This window comes from Callospermophilus lateralis, chromosome 8, assembly GCF_048772815.1.
Source record: "Callospermophilus lateralis isolate mCalLat2 chromosome 8, mCalLat2.hap1, whole genome shotgun sequence".
In the NCBI taxonomy this organism is placed as follows: Eukaryota; Metazoa; Chordata; class Mammalia; order Rodentia; family Sciuridae; genus Callospermophilus; species Callospermophilus lateralis.
This window is the reverse complement of record NC_135312.1, coordinates 86,188,636-86,207,132: the sequence shown is the minus strand read 5'-3', so window position 1 is coordinate 86,207,132 and position 18,497 is coordinate 86,188,636. Positions and strand designations below refer to the sequence as shown.

The window sequence follows — 18,497 nt, the reverse complement described above, 5'->3', positions numbered from 1 at the left end:
GGGCTCCCAGTCTCCTGTGCGCTTCTTAATACAGATTATGCCACAAAATGTTGTAGAAATAAAAGCAGATACAAAAAGCTCAGCCAGGGGTGGTGGCATATGCCTGTAGTCCCAGCAACTCTAGAGACTGAGGCAGGAGAATGGCAAGTTCAAGGCCTGCCTTGCAACTTAATGAGACCCTATCTCAAAAAATAAAAAGGACTGGGAATGTGGCTCAGTGGTTAAGCACTCCTGGGTGCAATGCCCAGTACAAACAACAACAACAAAAATATTTTCTAGGTTATATTTTTTTTAAAAAAATTTGTAGTTGTAAATGAACAGAATGCCTTTATTTTATTTGTTTATTTTTATGTGGTGCTGAAGATTGAACCCAGTGCCTCACACACATGCTAGGCAAGGGCTCTGCCGATGAGCTACAGCCCCAGCCCTAGGCTATATTTTTAATAAGGAGCAATGAAGTAGAATTTCTGTGAACCTTTTTTAAATATAGGTTGACAGTACACATATATATTGAAAAGCAATTCAAGTGATTGTTTATAGTCAAACACTTATTTGTGTGGGGTCATCAATGGAAATTAGGTTTAATGGAAATAAGATTAAATGTGGAATTACATCTTTTAGCTTCCTGATTCTAATTGAGCATTGAGTTTATAGTGTTTCCTGATTCCCTTTAGCATTACGTCCGGGGTTAGAGTCAGTGCTTTTAATCATCTTGTGTTTCTCTAAAACTGCCTCACCCCATGGAAAACAGTTCTGATCAGAGTTGACTCCATGGATAGACCAGTGGATGGAGTAACTAATTTTCTGATTTTTCTACTCACTACTGATAAGTAGAACTTGGCATTTTAAAAGGCTATTAACTAAAAACAGGACTATTATTCCAAAGGAATTTTATGTTCAGTTTTCATCTACATACCATAGACTTTTTTTAAAAAAAAAAATCCTACATTGTATATAACAAGTCTTTTATTTTTCCACTTAATTTTTATCATCTGAATTTTTCTATATGGCATATGGTTTCACTAAACTTCAAGTATTATTTCAGGCTCTTGTCTAATTTTTTTAAAGTTTTCATGACTCATTGTTCTTAAGTGACTTCTGGCTGGGGAAATGGTGGGAGAAGTTACTCAAAAGGCCCTTGGGATAGGAGCCAGCCTTCTCTTGTTACCTTCCTGAATAGGATAACAGAAATAATTATCTTCTATATCTGTTATCTGTTTATTTGCCTAACCTTCTAGGCTTTTAGCAATAGTGTAACAATTGCTACATGTTTGACTAGAAACAACTGCTTATCTTGTTTGGTCGCTGTTTCATTAAACTCAGGATACAGTTAAACATTTCCCATACCTGTAGTTTATACCCTTCTGCATTGAAGGTCAAATTGAATTCTGAATCTTTGGTTAGATATTTGATAGCTTCAGGTTTTCTGCTCCCACAAAATGCTTTTTTTTAAAAAAAAAAAATCTGTGTTCATAATATTAGATCTTTAACCTTTTCTTAAAAGCCTCAGACAGATTAAACATTTCTTAGAAAACAGCACTGGGAAGATCAATTTTTAAAAAATTATTATGAGCAATGTAATTAGACATTATCTGTATACACACTGGCACATCCTCTTGATCAATTAGAAATAGAGAAAGAATCAGGCAAAAATCCACAATTGTCTTAGTTAGTACAGAGTATTTTCAGTGGAATTCCTTTTGAATTTTAAAAAGCTACAGATTCCTGGAAATTGATTATGAGCCTCAGCAGTTTGGAACATAGATTTTTTTTGACTGGATAGTGCACTGATTTTTTTTTTCCCTTTCTGAAAATGAGTAGTCATTTAAAATTTTAAATTGAGATTACCTTTTAATCCTGGTGCCCCTGATTTTGAATATTCCTGCTATTCTTTTGCCCTATCACACTTTATTTTTTTCATAGTACTTTTTATCTTTAACATTATTATTATTGTTTTGTATTAGCAGCATGAAAAGCTCTATGAAGGAATTGACTTTTTCAGCTATTGTTAGCCCTCAAACACCCACTAAGCATTATGATTCCAACTGCAAAATATAACTAGTAAATCATACCATGAACATTCAGATTTACTTTTTATAAAAATTTAGAAATATAATTCAGTGTATATTATGGATGCTTTAGTCTCCAACTGCTGATATTGAGATTGTTAAAATGTTTTACTGTTTTTAATATTGTTTTTTAATATCTAATACATATTCCAAAACAAATTCTTATCAATACAATTACTGTTTCAAGAGATATACATTTTTAAAGCTCATGTGTTTAAAAAGAGATATATGTATAATGTGTCAAAATATATTCTACCATCTTGTATATCTAAAAACTACAACAGCAACAACAGAGCTTATGACAGCCAGGCATGGTGGTGTGCACTTTTAGTCCCAGACACTTAGGAGGCTGAGACATGAAGATCACTTGAGCTCACATATTCAGGACAAGTCTGGGCAACATAGTGAGACCTTACCTCAGAACAAAAATAACAAAAACAGAAATACAAAACTGCTTATGAATGATTAAACTTGAAGGGTATAAATCAATAATAAAAACAGAGATGTTCAAAACAATGTGCCTATTTCTGAATCTACCGACTCTTTAATGCAGTTTTTATACTTTTGTAATGACAGCTTAAATCGCATTTTAATGGGCTTTATTTCAAGGTAAATTTCCAGTGTCCCTTTTCCATGAATTACAATAAGGTAGATGCTTGTGTGTTACTTTGTCAATGAGACATTTTGCAGGAAGTTCTCATTATTAATAATTGGGAGGTATGTATCACAGGGACTCCTTGACCTACCATTTCTCAGAGAAGGTATAGGAGAAATCAACTCCAAACAGAAATAAGGAAACGATTTGTGGCTATGAGACCTGGCCTCCTCAATTTTATTCTTTATTTCTCCACTTACTACAAAAGTCATGATTACAGCAAAAGTTGTTCTCCATTCCTCCTGGGTTTTTTTCCACGTTTTCTCAATGGTATTTGAGAGTGGGGCTCAAAGGCTGGGTTCTTGAAATCACCTGCCTTCAGAAATTTGGAGAATGAAAAACTGATTAATTAGCAAAGCGAGATGACAGCCTGGGCCCCAAAGGAAGGCCTTGATCAAATAAATACTCATATTTTATATATTATTTGTGTGGAATTTGTAATTTGTTATATGTTTATTGTCGCATAATAACTAACAGTACCTGCTAAAAAGTGTTATTGTTATGTTTTCGTGTGTTTTATTGTGGTTATGTTTACTCTGGCTTTGTTTAGGGGTCCTTGCATTTTTAATGTCATGTGTAGGAGCACCTATACACAGTCGCTACCAGAGTTTGGTTTTCCATAGGATCCTTAAGGTTTAATGGCAAGCATGATGCTCACCTCCCAGTGTCTCTCACAGTCCCCAAGCTGTTAGCAGAGCTTTCACTGAATGTGGCGTACATTGGGCCCCTAAGAACTATTTAGGTACAACTCTATTTTCTATCTTTACTTTTTCCATTTTTTTTTTCCTTTGGGGTACTGGGGATTGAACTCAGGGGCACTTAACCACTGAGCCACAAACCCAGTCCTATTTTGTATTTTATTTAGAGACAGGGTATCACTGAGTTTTTTAGCACCTCGCTGTTGATGAGGTTGGCTTTGAACTCGCGATTTTTCTTCCTCTTTTAGTTTCATTGCAGAAACCCTTTTGTTTTGTTTTGGGATTTTGCTGTTGTTGTTGTTTTGTTTTGGTATTGGGGATTGAACCCAGGGGTACTTAACCACTGAGCCACACTCCCAGGCCTTTTTCTATTTTTTGTTTTGAGACAGGGTCTCACTAAGCCGCCCAGGGTCATTGCAGAAACTCTTTTATACTTGTTCTACTATCTTTTTTCTTTTATAAACTCACCTCCCTTTTTTATCTAATTATCTGCCAAAGATACAGCTTGGGTATATTGGACCTAAATTTCTGATATTATGGATTCTGAAGGGAAGTGCAAAGTAAGAGAGCAAAATCCTGTTCTAGGATTTTTTCAAAAGGGAAATAGACAGTTGATTTGGAATCACTGCAAAATCCATGGTGTGCAAATATATCACTGCATGATAGTTGTTATACCTACAGCAGCCTACACTTTGTGGTGGATTGCTCAGGCTTTGTACAGGTGACATTTAGTAGAGTGGACCTCAAAAGACACATTTACTAGAAACTTGACTTTACACCTGTGAAAACCAACAGAGTTGGTCACAAATGAAAATGAAGGTCTTTTTCCCCATATGGTTTTTTGGTGTGTTATAATTATATGTAATAGTGGGATTTGTTACATATTCACACATGCACACAAAATAACAATATAATTTGGTCTATGTTATTACCCACTATTTCCCCTTTCCATTTCCTTCTGCTGTTCCCCTTCTTGTACTCTACTGGTCTTCCTGGTCTTCCTTCTACTTTCATGAGATTTCTTTCTCTCTCTTTCTCTCTCTCACACACACATCCATACACACACTGTTAGACCAGGACACGAGAAAAGACCACTGACTCCAATTAAAATAAAATTAAAGCAAGCTTATTATTTCCACCGGCGGGGCTGCCTTGCCCATCAAAATCGTGGGAGCCAAGGACAGTGGCGAGCCTTCTTTGCGGCCCAGTTTTATAGCCCAAAAAGTTACACAAAGGGGGGTCACAGATAACAACACTCTGAGGAGCATAACACAAGTTTACATTTTTGCTGGCCCCGGCATCAGAATTTATGGAGATCTTAGAGACTCAGAGAGGGTCGTTATCCGGCCAGGGAAGGCCAGAATTTATGAGGTGTCACTAAGGTTTAGGAAAGGGTTGTTATCTGGTCAGGGAAAACCGGACATGGGTGAGTTCAGGGCATGGGCAGGCATTCCAAGTAGGTTCAGAATTTGCAGTAATTTATGGTAAAGCCGAAATTATCTTTTCATGGTTTTGTGGTGAGATGCCCAATTTTAAGAAAAGATCAGGTTGGGTCTATCAAAACACACACACACACACACACACACACACACACGCCTTTTTCCTCTCTTTCACATAAGAGAGAAAACATACAACACTTGATTTTCTGAATTTGACTTATTTTGCTTACCATAATGTTCTCAAGTTCCATCCATTTTCCTGTGAATGAGATAACTTCATTTTTCCTCATGTCTAAATGAAAATCCATTGTGTATGTACATCACAGAAAATGAAGAGTCTTAAGTGAGCTGTTCTGCCTGTTATGAGAGAGATGGGTCTGAAAGTTATTGGATTAGTTGCTCTAAAACTAAAAACATAAGAATTTTGTTCTAAAGCACTTCATTTTCCCCTAGGGGACCATGTGTCTATTGGCAGTAATTTCTGGACACCCATATACTTAGCCACTAATAGTTCTTAAAATAATACTTAAATACTATGAGGAATAAGCCAAACTTCTTTTGTTTCCTTCAAGTGAATTTTTTAAAATATACAGTCTTTCTGGTGAAAATTTTGGAAATTGACATTTTATGATAGTTTCTTCATTCCCTTAATTTATTAGAATAAATGAAAATTCAATGCATAAATACTTTATAGGTATATTTTAAATTCAGTATAACTGTCTACATTCTTTGAAATCGTTAAATGGCATTCTGATAGATTCAGGATTTTTATCTTTTAGGTAAATTGAATCTCTTTAGTAAGGCTGTTCTCTTGCTGTTTCTTCCTAATTTGTGATAGTTCTTTAATGAAGTATGGATTGGGTCAGGGATGGTACTGGGGATTGAACTTAGGGGCACTGGAACACTGAGCCACCTCCCCAGCCCTATTTTATATTTTATTTAGAGACAGGGTCTCACTGAGTTGCTTAGCACCTCACTTTTTATTTATTTATTTTTTTCCTGAGACTGGCTTTGTACTCACTATCCTGTCTCAGCCTCCTGACTTGCTGAGATTACAGGTGTGCGACACTGTGCCTGGCTAAGAAGTCATTTTTAAACACCTATTTCAGTAGCCTGCTTATATTGTTCTATGCAGAGTATTGGAAATAGTATGAAATATACACACTATTTGGTTACCACTTGCTGGAGGGGGAAATCAATAGGTATATTTCTAAAATAATCTGAAAAGCATGAAATAAAGGAGTTGTATTATTAAAGCAGAATAATGAAGTTATTTAAAAGGAACTAATCTTTTACATTTTTTCCCCTTTTCATTTCTTATCCTGATTTTCCTGCAATAAGATTCTGCTTCCAAATCTAATAGTGTTTTATGGATGACTAGGAAATAGACTGTTGATTTTGATTGTGACCTATGGGGGTAACCTAGAATGAGACCTCTATGTCATTTAGAAAGGGCTGTGTGGTCAGGGAGTATAATGTTAAGCTATTAGATTCAGCTTCTACTTTTCTTTCTTAGACCAGCCATTATTCTTGGGAGAAAGCATTCACACTAATATTAGACAAATCGCTTTCAAAACTATTAAATGGGATTAAATACTTTTCAGATACCTCTCACTTTGATAGGTAATCTGTGCAGCTACCTATTCCAGAGTAATAAATATTAAAACCCCCCAAGGAATCAGTTTCTAGGTATATAAATCTTAGGAGTACATAAAGAAAGCTGGGAATATAGAAGCAGATAATTATCATGGTTGTTCAGTTCGGCTGTTGGATTTAACCTTTCTGAGAAAGGCCCCAGGGTATTTCTACTAAACAAGTGCTGGCTGGTTTTGTTTGGCCATTAACCTAGAGCAGGTTAATGCCAGTTGCCTGGGGGGTGCCAGTGAACAAATAACTGTCCTGTTTAGTTTTGGGTTTTTTTTTTTTTTTTTTGGTACATTGATAAAATTATAGGTCAGATTATTGGAAGGCAGCTATGCTCACCACCATACCACCAATGCCACACAGCTGCAGTTCAGGTTACTAAAAGGGTGAACGTCTCTTTAGAGCTTCTTCGGTGGGAGTGAGAAGTCGATAAGCATTTTAACCCAAAGACAAGCCTTCAGCCCAGCTCATTCTCTAAGGCCATTTGTATCACATACTTCACTGGCATTTAAATGCAGAAAGGCGTGGGAAGGAGAAAACAGCCTGGCTCTTTCTACCCAGTGTCCAAAACAGCTAGACAAAGGAGGAAAGCACCCCATGGGGAGTTTCCCCGTCTCCACCTTCCAGAAGTTTCACTAGATGTGCCTGGAATCGGGAGGGGTAGTGGAGGTGGAGACAAGCAAAAGCCACCACTTCCCATCATTTGGGCAAAGCTCCTCAAATGTGTGGCACGTCCCCCACTCTTCTCCCTTAATTTTGAGAACCTCTGATGTAGACTATCTGAAGTGAAACTTAAGAAGATTATTTTTAAGTATTGCCTAGACTTTGGCTTTATTGTATGGCCCTCTTCCATCTTCAGGGTCTGAGTTACCAAGCCTATCTGTGTGCTGTCTGATTCTACCTGTTTACTCATCTGTCTAATGAAGCTGTCTAATCCGTCCACCTATTTAGCCATTAATTATTTATGCATTTGTTCACTTATTCACATGACTGCATGCTCCGTATTATACCAGGATTGTCAAGTTATCTTTCCCAGTGACTTCACCGCCCTTTGAGGTTCCTCTCCTATACAACTCAAGAATGTTATTTTTCTAAAATATCCTAGAATTAGAACTGATAATCAGAATTTTTCCAATCACCAACAGAAAACTGAACAGGCAACAGTCTGTCTACAAAAAGAAGCTAAATTTTAGAATATCCTATAAAACATTGGGTCAGATCTCACTGAAGGTCCTTTACAGGATCAATTTAGCTAAGGCAGAGGAATTCAGTGGGACCTGTAGGCCGTCCCTTCTTGTGCAATACTGCCAGTCCCACAATTTACTGTTTTCAAATTTGCACAACTAATATTTGTCCTGGGTAAGTATTTCATGTCAGCCATTTAAAGTAACCAGTTTGTTTCTTGTTGTTGTTGTTTTGTTTTAAATGAGAAAGACCTCATTTTTCCCCTTTAATCTAAGTCAAGGACTGGGGATATAGCTGAGTGATAGAGTGCTTGCCTAGCATATGTGAGGCCCTGGATTCAATCCTTAAAACTGCAAAAAGGGAAAAAAAAAAAAAAAAAAAAGCTTAGTCATCTAACTCATAATGAATTGTGATGAATTCTGCTAGAAAACTCATCTGTTTTTTGTCATTTCACATTATTTAGTTACAAGTTTATTTTGGGAGCACAGTTTACATGAATTTTGTTAAACAGTTTACTGTTCCTTGACTAGTTCTTGGTCTTGTCTGTGTAAAAAAAAAAAAAAAAATCTTACAAATGTTTGCAATCATTGCTACAGAAGTGCTCAGCTGGTAAGTACAATACTGTAAAGGGAAACGTGAACCTGGAGGTTAATAACAGTGTGGAATGGTCCTTGGTTTTCTAATTATATAGTAAATAATCCCAGTGGGCTATGTCTTTTTCTTTAACAGCTGAGTTGCTTCATAATTCAAGCTTATAAATTCATTTGTTTTAAGGGTAACTTAAATGATTGTTAGTAAATTTACAAATGTGCACAAGCATCATCTCTAATTTTAGAACATTTCTACCACCCCAAAGAGCCCTTTTGCAATCACTCCCCATTCTCACCTGCAGTCCCAGGTAATCACTAATTACTTTCTATATCTATTGATAGGGTGTACCTTTCTCTTAGAATAACTAAGAATCCGAAATAAAATAGTTCCATCTACTTCATGTGAAATGGTACGTGCCAGAGATCAAAACATCTGTCCTCCACCAAAGCATATTCCTTACCACAAAGTTTAAGAGTATAGTCATTGGTAGCTGATTTTTCAATTATGTCTTTTATTTTAGATTTTTTTCCCAAGCTATTCTCAGACTAAAGTGTTAGCAAGATATTTTGGAAGCCTGCCCATCCCAATTTAAACTTTTTAAAAATTTTTTTTAGTTATACCCAGACACAATATTTTTTTTTGTTTTGTTTATCTATTTTTATGCACTGCTAAGTCTCGAACCTAGTGCCTCACATATTCAAGGCAAGTGCTCTGCCACTAAGCCACAACTTCAGCCCTAATTTAAATCTTATTTTACATGGGAGTTAGTGGCATTATAAAAACTTGATCTGACAAGGATACTTTTCCACGTTCCTTTTGTTGGGAAAGTATTTCACAAATACACGATAATTTTTAGTAAGCAATGGTTCTTCAGATTTAAGAGAATCTGTAAGTAAAACTAATTAATAACTTTTGCAGGTTCTTCCAAAATAGAATTGCATCCCTTATAAAGCATCCTTGTATCCATAAGCATATTGCCTCCTGTCCATTTTAGATGGGGGTATTTTTACAAGAAAGTTTAGCTCTAAGACTATTAATAAGAAAAAGTTAAGATGTCCTGGTCTTTACTGGTCTTTAGGAAAAACTGTACGGATGTAAGATTTCTTAACCAAAGTGGATCTGTTTACATAAAGTAATATACTTATATTAGAAATTTAAGATGGTGGCTTATTAATAATAGTAAATATAATTAAGTTGTGACTATAAGTTATAGGGAAATTGTCAGCAGGCTCCTTTGCTTTTTTCCCCACAAGAGGGATGAATTACAAAAATTTTTCTGAGGCTGAAACAGGAGGATTACAAGTTCAAAGTCGTCCTGAGCAACTTAGCAAGACCCTGTCTCAAAATAAAAGAAAAAGTAGGTGGAGTGGGGCTGGAGGTATAGCTCAGTGGTAGAGCTCTTGCCTAGCAGGCACAGGAATCCTGGATTTGATCTCCAATTCAAAAAGAAGGGAAAAAAATCCCCCTAAGTTTATATTATTTAATTAATTTATTGTTGATGCTGCACATCAAACCCAGGAACTCACACATTCTAGGCAAAATACACTACCACTGAGTTACATCCTCAGCCTTCTAAGTTTATATTGATTTTTGCAAAATTACAAAGACTTGTTAATAATGCTGTCTAGAGGACCTATTATATATTTATGTATATTAAAAAAAAGAAAAACCTCAAAATTGTCTCTTGGTCTTTTCAGCTGACTATACTGTTCACCTATTAAAATCTCAGACACTAAAGGTAATAGTAAGCCAGTTAAGAGCAGGGGCTTGTGAGGTCAGATTCCTGGTTTAACTGTAGGTTTTGCCATTTTCTGTCAGTCTGACCTCAAACAACTTACTTTCTCTCAATTTCTTTAACATTGGGCTAGCAATATTTCCTAGTGTTGTTGTGAGGAATAATTAGATAAAATGCAAGTACATTACCTGGTATTTAAGTAACATTTGCTGAGAACTGTTGTTTTGTGGGCTGTTTCATTTGACAACTTCATTTTTATGGCTTTTTGGAGACAAGTTTTCTTATGTAAGATATGAGAAAACTTTTGGGTCTGTTAAGAAACTCATCAACTATTTTTTCACCTGACATTCAGTTTAATAAAATTCTTCAAAACTTAGTTCTTCTTGAGCATTTAGGCTCCATATCTACATCATTTTATTCATAATTTCAATTTGAACATTTAGGAATATATTTTCTTTGATGGATGTTAAGCTTCAATCTTTAACAGATTAAATTCTTTTAAACATGAAAATCCATATTTAAGCTTAGATAAGTTCTTATTTTTTAAACCCACAAATAAACTGAGATAAGTTCTGTTAATTTTGAAACTATATTTACACATTTAATATATCTTATCACCTTAAGCACTACAAATGCATAGGTAGGCGGACATGCAAATCTGGTCAACAGCACATGTAAGCTCTTTGACTTCATGGTCAGTGGCCTTGCAGATTGACCTTGCCTCTGGTCAGAACTGCTGATGGAGTCTCATGGGAGTGGCCCTTCACATTTTCACCTTCTTCTGAATCCTCAAGTATCTGTCACATGGCCCCTTTCCAGTTTTGTTTGTTTGTTTGTTTTAATCAAACCATGACCTCTGAATGAATGAATTATTGAAATCCTACATTTTCTATTTCAATCAAAGTTTCTTCTTAGTTGGATTCTATATTCATTTCTAGTATTTAAATTTCTGTCTTGCAGTTTTATAGTCATTACACAGGTTGATTATCCATTATCTGGAAATGATTGGGATCAGAAGTATTTCCAATTTGGGGATTTAGAGATTTTGGAATATTTGTGTGTGTGTGTGTGTGTGTGTGTGTGAGAGAGAGAGAGAGAGAGAGAGAGAGAGAGAGAGAGAGAGAGAGAGTATGAGAGAGAGAGAGAAAGAGAGAGAGAGAGAGAGATCTTTGAGATAGAACCCAAGTCTAAATGCAGAATTTCTTTCTTTCACATGTGCCTGATATACATAGCCTAAAGATAATTTTATACAATAATTTTAATAATTTTATACATGAAAACAAAGTTTGTGTTCATTGAACCATCAGTCTTGTGCAGTATCTTGTTGGCACTCAAAAGGAATTTAGATTTCAGAGTATTTCAGATTTTGGATGCGCAGCCTGTTTTACCACCTGGAACGTCACAATATCAAGGTAACTGTAATTTGTTGAACTAATCCCATCTCAACTAGTTGGATTTTTCTGATTTTCTCCTATAAGCAACTATTAAAAATGATTGTAGAAATATTTTGTGTACGTTTATTTCCTTGGGAAAAACTTACAAAAGAGGATCACAGGGTAAAGGTGCTGCACACCCAAATTTAGTTATGTTTGTGTCTAGTAGTGCAAATGTGTTGTTCCTATTTTTATCGATGAAACTTAGGACATTTGTCAAATTAAATGAAACACACTCCTGGGATTAAAAGTAATGACTAATGTTAATATCTCAGCCTCCCTCCTGTGAAATATTGTATAGCTTTGTGTTTTCTTTGATCTTAGTGTTAATTGTTTAGCTGGCTTTCTTCCTATAAGCTCTAAACATACCTTTTTAATTACTAGAATTTGAGGGCATTATTTATTTTTTTTAGCAATTTCTTTAAAAAAATTTTTTTTAGTTGTTGACAGACCTTTATTTTATTTATTTATTTTTATGTGGTGCTGAGATTTGAACCCAGTGCCTCATACATGCCAGGCAAGTGCGCTACCATTGAGCCACAGCCCCAGCAATTTCTTTTTATTTTAGAGATTTTTAAAATGACATTCTAGTTGTTGATTTATTTATTTTACAGTAGAACGCATTTTGACATATTGTACACAAATGGAGCACACCTCCTCATTCCTCTGGCTGTACATGCTGCTGAGTCACTCCAGTAGTGTAATCATACGTGTAGTGTATGTAGGGTAATAATGTCAGTCTCATTCTACCATCCTTCCCCACAGCCCAATCCCTCCCCTCACTCCCCTCTACAGAAACCAAAGTTCTTGAGGGCATTTTTTCCATTGGTATAGTGGCTACATCAATAGCCAACATAGCAATCATATTTCTATTAAATTTTTAACTGGTTATCACTGGTTCTGTACGGAAGCTCTGTGTGTGTTAAATTTGTAAACAGAACAGACCTTCCAGGTGAATATTATATCTTTGAGATAGTTAGTTTCATATATGCATTTCTCTTATAATTTTGGTAATTGCCTGTTTTTTTTGTTGTTGTTTTTTTACTAAAACAATGTGAGGTAGTGGAGATGACATAAGTAAAACAGAGAAATGCAGTGATGTGTAAATATGTTTTTTTAATAATTTGACAAAAAAGATTCTAAAGATTTTTTGGGAGAGAAAAGGGGAGCAACAGTGAGAAACTTTTCGCTTAATAGTAGAAGTCATAGTATTAAAATTGTGATTTGTCATTGAAAGCATGTAGCTGTGAATCTGTTCCTTCCATTGAATATGTCTCCCCCACAAAATCAAACACATGTTGAATTTTATCAAATGCCCTTTTGGCTGCATTCAAGATAATTACACCTTTGCTTTTCACGTGTGTTTGTGATGTATCAGTATGTTCACTTCCTAATTTTAAGCCACCCTTACATTTTTGAAATGTATCATATTTCTAAAAAATTTTAACAACAATATCGGTGTATTCAATATTTCTGTGTCTGCATTTGTTTTCCAAAGGGGCACAAGTCTACAAAGATCTCAAACTTTTGGAGGCTGGGGATATAGCTCAATCAGTAAAGTGCTTATATTGCATCACAAGGCCCTGGGTTCAATACTCAGCACCACCAAAAAAAAAAAAAAAAAAAAAAAAAATCTTGAATTTTTTCTATTATCCAGGTAAACTTGCAGTTTTTTTGCCATATAAGAGGACTTGGAAAGCTGGGCATTGGCTCCCTGCATAGCAACCTAAACAAATGAGCTCATGGAATTGCCATCCGTGGAGAAGAACTTGTTAATTTTGTCACGATCCCAGATGCTGATAGGAAAGGATGGCTATAGGAATGAGTGTCTGGTAATCCTCAACTTGATGACAATCACTGAGTCCCAGGTTTGGTGGACACAAGAGGAAAGTGCTGTGTACCTTTAATCTTCTTAATGAAATCCCAAGGAAAATATCAATCCTACTACTAATGACAGCAAATGGGCATTGCACTCCTAGAGTGCTGTTACTCCCAGTAGCACAAAGCTCTTCACAATTAATTGTTTCAGTCATCCTCCTGTAGTCCCCTGAGGTGGGTGCCTGAGTGCTTCCTCATTTAAAAAAAAAAAAAAGTTAATTAGATTTTCCTCTGTTCCACATTCTGTGTTCTAGAATTAGGTGCCTACCTTACAAAGCTCGGAAGAAATGGGGTTTCAAAATCACAAGCTTCTTTCTCATGTGAACATCAGACTAGGAGCACACGTGAAGTATTGATGGGAATTTGACTGATAGCTAGGCAAGATGCTCTGACGGATCAGGCGAGGGTTGATGAAGCGACAGGCAGTGGTTTGAATTAGAACTTGGGTGCCTGCTGAAGTAGTAGTCCGTGGTGTTGAAGGTTTGCTATTGAAAATATCTTGCAGTGGCACCTTTTCCCAGTGCTGCTGCTTCCCACACCACTGTATATACGAGGGAGGGCACTCTAGAGAATATGTGAGGCCAGAGGGCTTTGGACTTTCTCATCCTGCTTTAATGAATCAATAGCGGGAGGTTTTTCAAAGGGACAAGAGGCAGGCAAGATGTTGAAAGCTAGTGACATCTCTCCGCCAAACTCGTCCTCCAGTCATTCTTCAGTCCTCTATTAGGTCACCTTCCCTCCAGCTTCTGCTTTCTCAGATATGGAACGTGTCTGTGAGGGGAGACCTCTTGACAGGACCAGAATAAATTACAACTCACCTACATTTTTTCTTTTCCTTAGTACTGGGGACTGAACCCAAGACTGCTCTGTCACTGAGCTACATCCTACATCCCTACCCCTTTTTTTTATTTTATTTTATTCACTTTAAGACAGAGTCTTACTGAATTGCCACAACTGACCTTGAATTTGTGATCCTCCTGCCTTGGCCTCCTCCCACGTCGCTGGGATTACAGCGTGCCCCACTGAGCCCAGTTAAGCCTACATTTTAACCTAGTGATCAGTTTAGCCCTTGCCTTCCTTTGATAGTATGTATTCAGTCTTCTCCAACAGTTTGTTGCTTTGGTTCTGTCTCTTCAGTTAGACTGCAAGCTCTTTGGCTGAATACTCAGGTATTTTGGCTTATTTAAAACCCCCTTTAATTCCCCTCATATATCCTTCAGCAGATGCACAGTAAACACTTGTAGTTATTCTGTTTACCACTCATAGCTGTAAATAAATATAGCCTGTACCTGCTAACGGTGCTGTTTTAAATTTTCTCTTTTTTCTTTCATTAAAGAAAGACTTAGCTGTCACTATGTTGAATTTTTTCTTGTCCTTCTATTTTTCCTGAAATCACCCTGAAAAGAGAGTCCTTTAAAATTCTAAGGTTTATGCTAAAGTCGTGCAGTGTACTCAGGGTGGGGACTAATTACAAGGTTTGAAAACCTCTTCAGGTGGTGGTTCCATAGTGTGACTAAAATACTGCTTTCCTAAATTAAGAACAGCTGGAGCATGTTGCTAGCTAGTATAAGAGAGTTGGTGGTGGTGCTCTGTGTCCCAAAGAAGTCTTTGCTCTTTGGAGCCTGTGGAGCTTAAGCCAAGCTTACCCTTTCCTCCTCAGTGTCACGGTGAGTAAGTGCCCCCAAGCCAGTCCTCTGGATGCCAGTTTCTGTTGCTGGATAGAAACTCTGATGGTTGCGTCAGATATTGTCAGTTACTAATTTACCATGTCTTTGTAGTAAAAGATCTTATCCTTAAAACAGCTTGCTTTCTAAATGAAACATAGACAAGGTTCTGTATTTCTTTTCGCTAAGTTATTTTGAAGGCTGCCAACTTTTCTTGTGCATGGTGTGCATCTCTGAATATGCAAGGAGAAACTGAGGCATGCTGTTCTAAATACCTTGACTGTCTTGCTCTGGAATCGGTTCTTAAATGTAGTCACCAAAAGGACGTCCGTGTTTTCATCAGAAAATAGACTATTTTGACAGATGCGGAGACTGACAATTATTCCGTGCATGGACAATTGAAGCAACTCTCCAGAGTTTTTAATTTTTTTCTTTAAGATTCATAGAAAAGATACAGTCTTAGGAGAGAATGATGTGATCTCTGGGCAGGTTCTGGCTTATTATGACTTCATGATTAGCAACAAGTAACACAGTCTGAAGTGTTTACAATGTTGGGTCCTGTCTTTTATTTAAAGAAATTTAAAGGGAATTGATAGTTAAAATGTTCCTATTTATACTGACATCAGTTCAAAAAGAGACAGGAATACCAGGATTAAACAGTTCAATGTTTTGTAAATAAATTCAATCTCTGCAATGTCAACTGTGTTCTAACAATATCTTTATAAAGCAAATGGCTTTGGTATTTGTTTCCTTATTTTGAGAATGTTTTTGTTTCGGAATTTTGATAATTGGACAAACTTATTATCTGAGCATAGTTTTGTTTTATTTTTAGGTGGGATAGTAACATCTTTCGGGGGAACGAGAATTGGCTTCCTTTCGTAAGAGTGGCGGACGTGCAGCAGACAGCTACATGGCAGGAACGATAATCAGATGGCTACCTTCTGCATTTTGTATTAGGAAACAAAATCAATTATAAGAGTCCATGTTGATCTTGGAAGTAGAAGGATTCAAAAAAAAAAGTTACCACAAAGAACAAGAACTTTACCATCTCCTTTTTGATCTGAAGACTGGGGACAATGGATATCATAGAGACAGCAAAACTTGAAGAACATCTGGAAAATCAATCCAATGATCCTGCAAACACCTACACAAGACCTGCTGAACCCGTCGAGGAAGAAAACAAAAATGGCAATGGTAAAGCTAAGAGTTTATCCAATGGGCTGCGAAAGGGCACCAAAAAGTACCCGGACTATATCCAAATTGCTATGCCCACGGAGTCAAGGAACAAGTTTCCCCTAGAGTGGTGGAAAACGGGCATTGCCTTCGTGTACGCACTCTTCAACCTCGTCTTGACAACAGTCATGATCACAGTTGTGCACGAGAGGGTCCCTCCCAAGGAGCTCAGCCCTCCCCTCCCAGACAAGTTTTTTGATTACATTGATCGGGTGAAATGGGCATTTTCTGTATCAGAAATCAATGGGATTATATTAGTTGGATTATGGATCACCCAGTGGCTCTTTCTGAGATACAAGTAAGTCTTCTTGTTTTTTTTCCCTAATAAGTTTAGTCACACATAGACAAAAAGTGTTAACTGAGCAATGAAACTGGCAAGGATACAGCAGTACTGTGCTGGGTGACTCAAAGAGTGTTTGAATTTAATGCCCGGCTCCTCGTTTCTAGCAACTTGGGTGCTAGGGCATTTGTATGATAAATCCAGAGCCATCGAAGGGAATGACATACACTCTTGCTTGGGTTATTTCAGGCTCTTGACAAGTGGGGAAAGGAGGAGGCTGGGAAACTTTTTTCTCCCTCTTTATTCATAATGAGATGACTATCCAGCTTTGAGGTTTGCCTGTCTTCAAAAGTTCTCAAGTTTTAGGTTTTTGGTGTTTTTGTTTTTTGCTTTTTTTGGCCTGTTGGCCACCCAGTCACAAATGTTTGTTTAAAGAAACTGAATTTAGAACCGGGTCCCTGTGGTTTGGGTTTTAGATTTCTAAAGGAAACTTGTCTTCTGGTTTCACCTCAGCACCACAAAGGAGCTCAGAGTTCACTGGGTTCGGCTGTTCCCCACCCCTGTCTTGGAATAGGAGGAATCAGGAAGTAGTAGCCAGCGTTTTTGCTTTGAAGACACTTGAAAATTGGACATAGATCTAAAGCGGTTATTCATGCTTCTCTGTGTGAATTCTGACTTCTGGTCCATAAAAAACGAAGACCCCTCAACTCCCCTTTCATCTCAGTCATTAAATATTTGCTTTCTACTAGGATTCTAGCAGTTAAATCACTGAAATAGGAGTCTGATTCAATCACTACCCATGGTCTGGGGCTTTCAAAATATATGATGCATGCCGAGTTGATATAGCTTGAAAATTCCAAGTCAATTAAGATTTCAGTATGATTGCCACAAGATGGTTTTTAGAAGGGAGAGCTTATGCCATGTTGTTCCTCCCATTCTTTGTTGCTTTGTGATTGGAGGAATTCAGTCTATCTTGGCCAGAGACTTCCTCAGGTGCAGCCTTGAAAACTTATTCTACAAACTGAAGTCATTCTTAAGCATTTTCTTTCACACTACTTTCTTGGCATGTTTTAAGTAAAAGAGCTGATAATTGTGTTTTACTTAGTTAAGGCATGCTGTATGTGAAAATCAAAGAATAGATTTGTTGAATGTTAGTGATTTTCTTTTCAATATCTGGAATTGATACACTGAACGTAAGAGGGCCTGCCCAGGCCATAGGTGTTTGTTTTCTCCTTTAATTTGCAGCAAAATTTTGTTCCTGTATGTAAAAAGAGACATTTTCCAGGGTCTGGTAAGTAGCTGCACTCCACCCTGAAATGGAATCTTCATCTTGGTTTATTTGAATCATCATCTAGACATTCATTTTCTCTCCGATACCAGATTAAATTTCCCTGTGTCACAGCTCATGGGCATATACCTGAGCCACACATTTTTTTTTTCTTTTCTTTCTTTTTTCTTTTTTTAGTACTGGGGATTGAACTCAGGGGTACTCGACCAGTGAGCCGCATCCCCAGCCCTGTTTTGTATTTTATTTAGAGACAGGGTCTCACTGAGTTGCTTAGGGCCTCACTAAATTGCTAAGGCTGACTTTGAACTTTTGATCCTCCTGTCTCAGCCTCCTCAGCTGCTGGGATTACAGGTGTGCGCCATCACACCATACATTTTAATGGTATCCAGTGTTTTAGTTACAAGTCACATGAGTTTACCTTTTTATATCTCTTTTATTTATTTTTGGTACTGGGGATTGAACCCAGGGCACTTAATGACTGAGACACATCCCCAGCCCTTTTTTACTTTTTATTTTGAGACAGGGTCTTCCTAAGTTGTTGAGGCTGACTTTGAACTTGGGATCACAGGCATGCACCACCACACCCAGCTTTACCTGTTTTAGACATCCCAGCCCAATGAGAAATTCTTCTTTGCTCTATTAAAAGCACCTTTCAAAGCTGTGGGAAAGAAATCATAAGCAGTGGTTATTTTTCTACATAATGCT

At 37.0% G+C, this 18,497-nt stretch overlaps 1 protein-coding gene across 1 annotated transcript in view; it reads left to right on the top strand.

Annotated features, from left to right (window-relative positions):
- The window catches only part of Sgms2 (sphingomyelin synthase 2), an 82,479-nt gene that overhangs the window by 49,974 nt on the left and 14,008 nt on the right, over window positions 1–18,497 (top strand). The window contains exon 4 of the mRNA XM_076864237.2: window positions 15,824–16,522. Coding sequence (XP_076720352.1) covers window positions 16,068–16,522 — 455 coding nt within the window. The 5' untranslated portion in view covers window positions 15,824–16,067. The remainder of the gene's footprint in view (window positions 1–15,823; window positions 16,523–18,497) is intronic.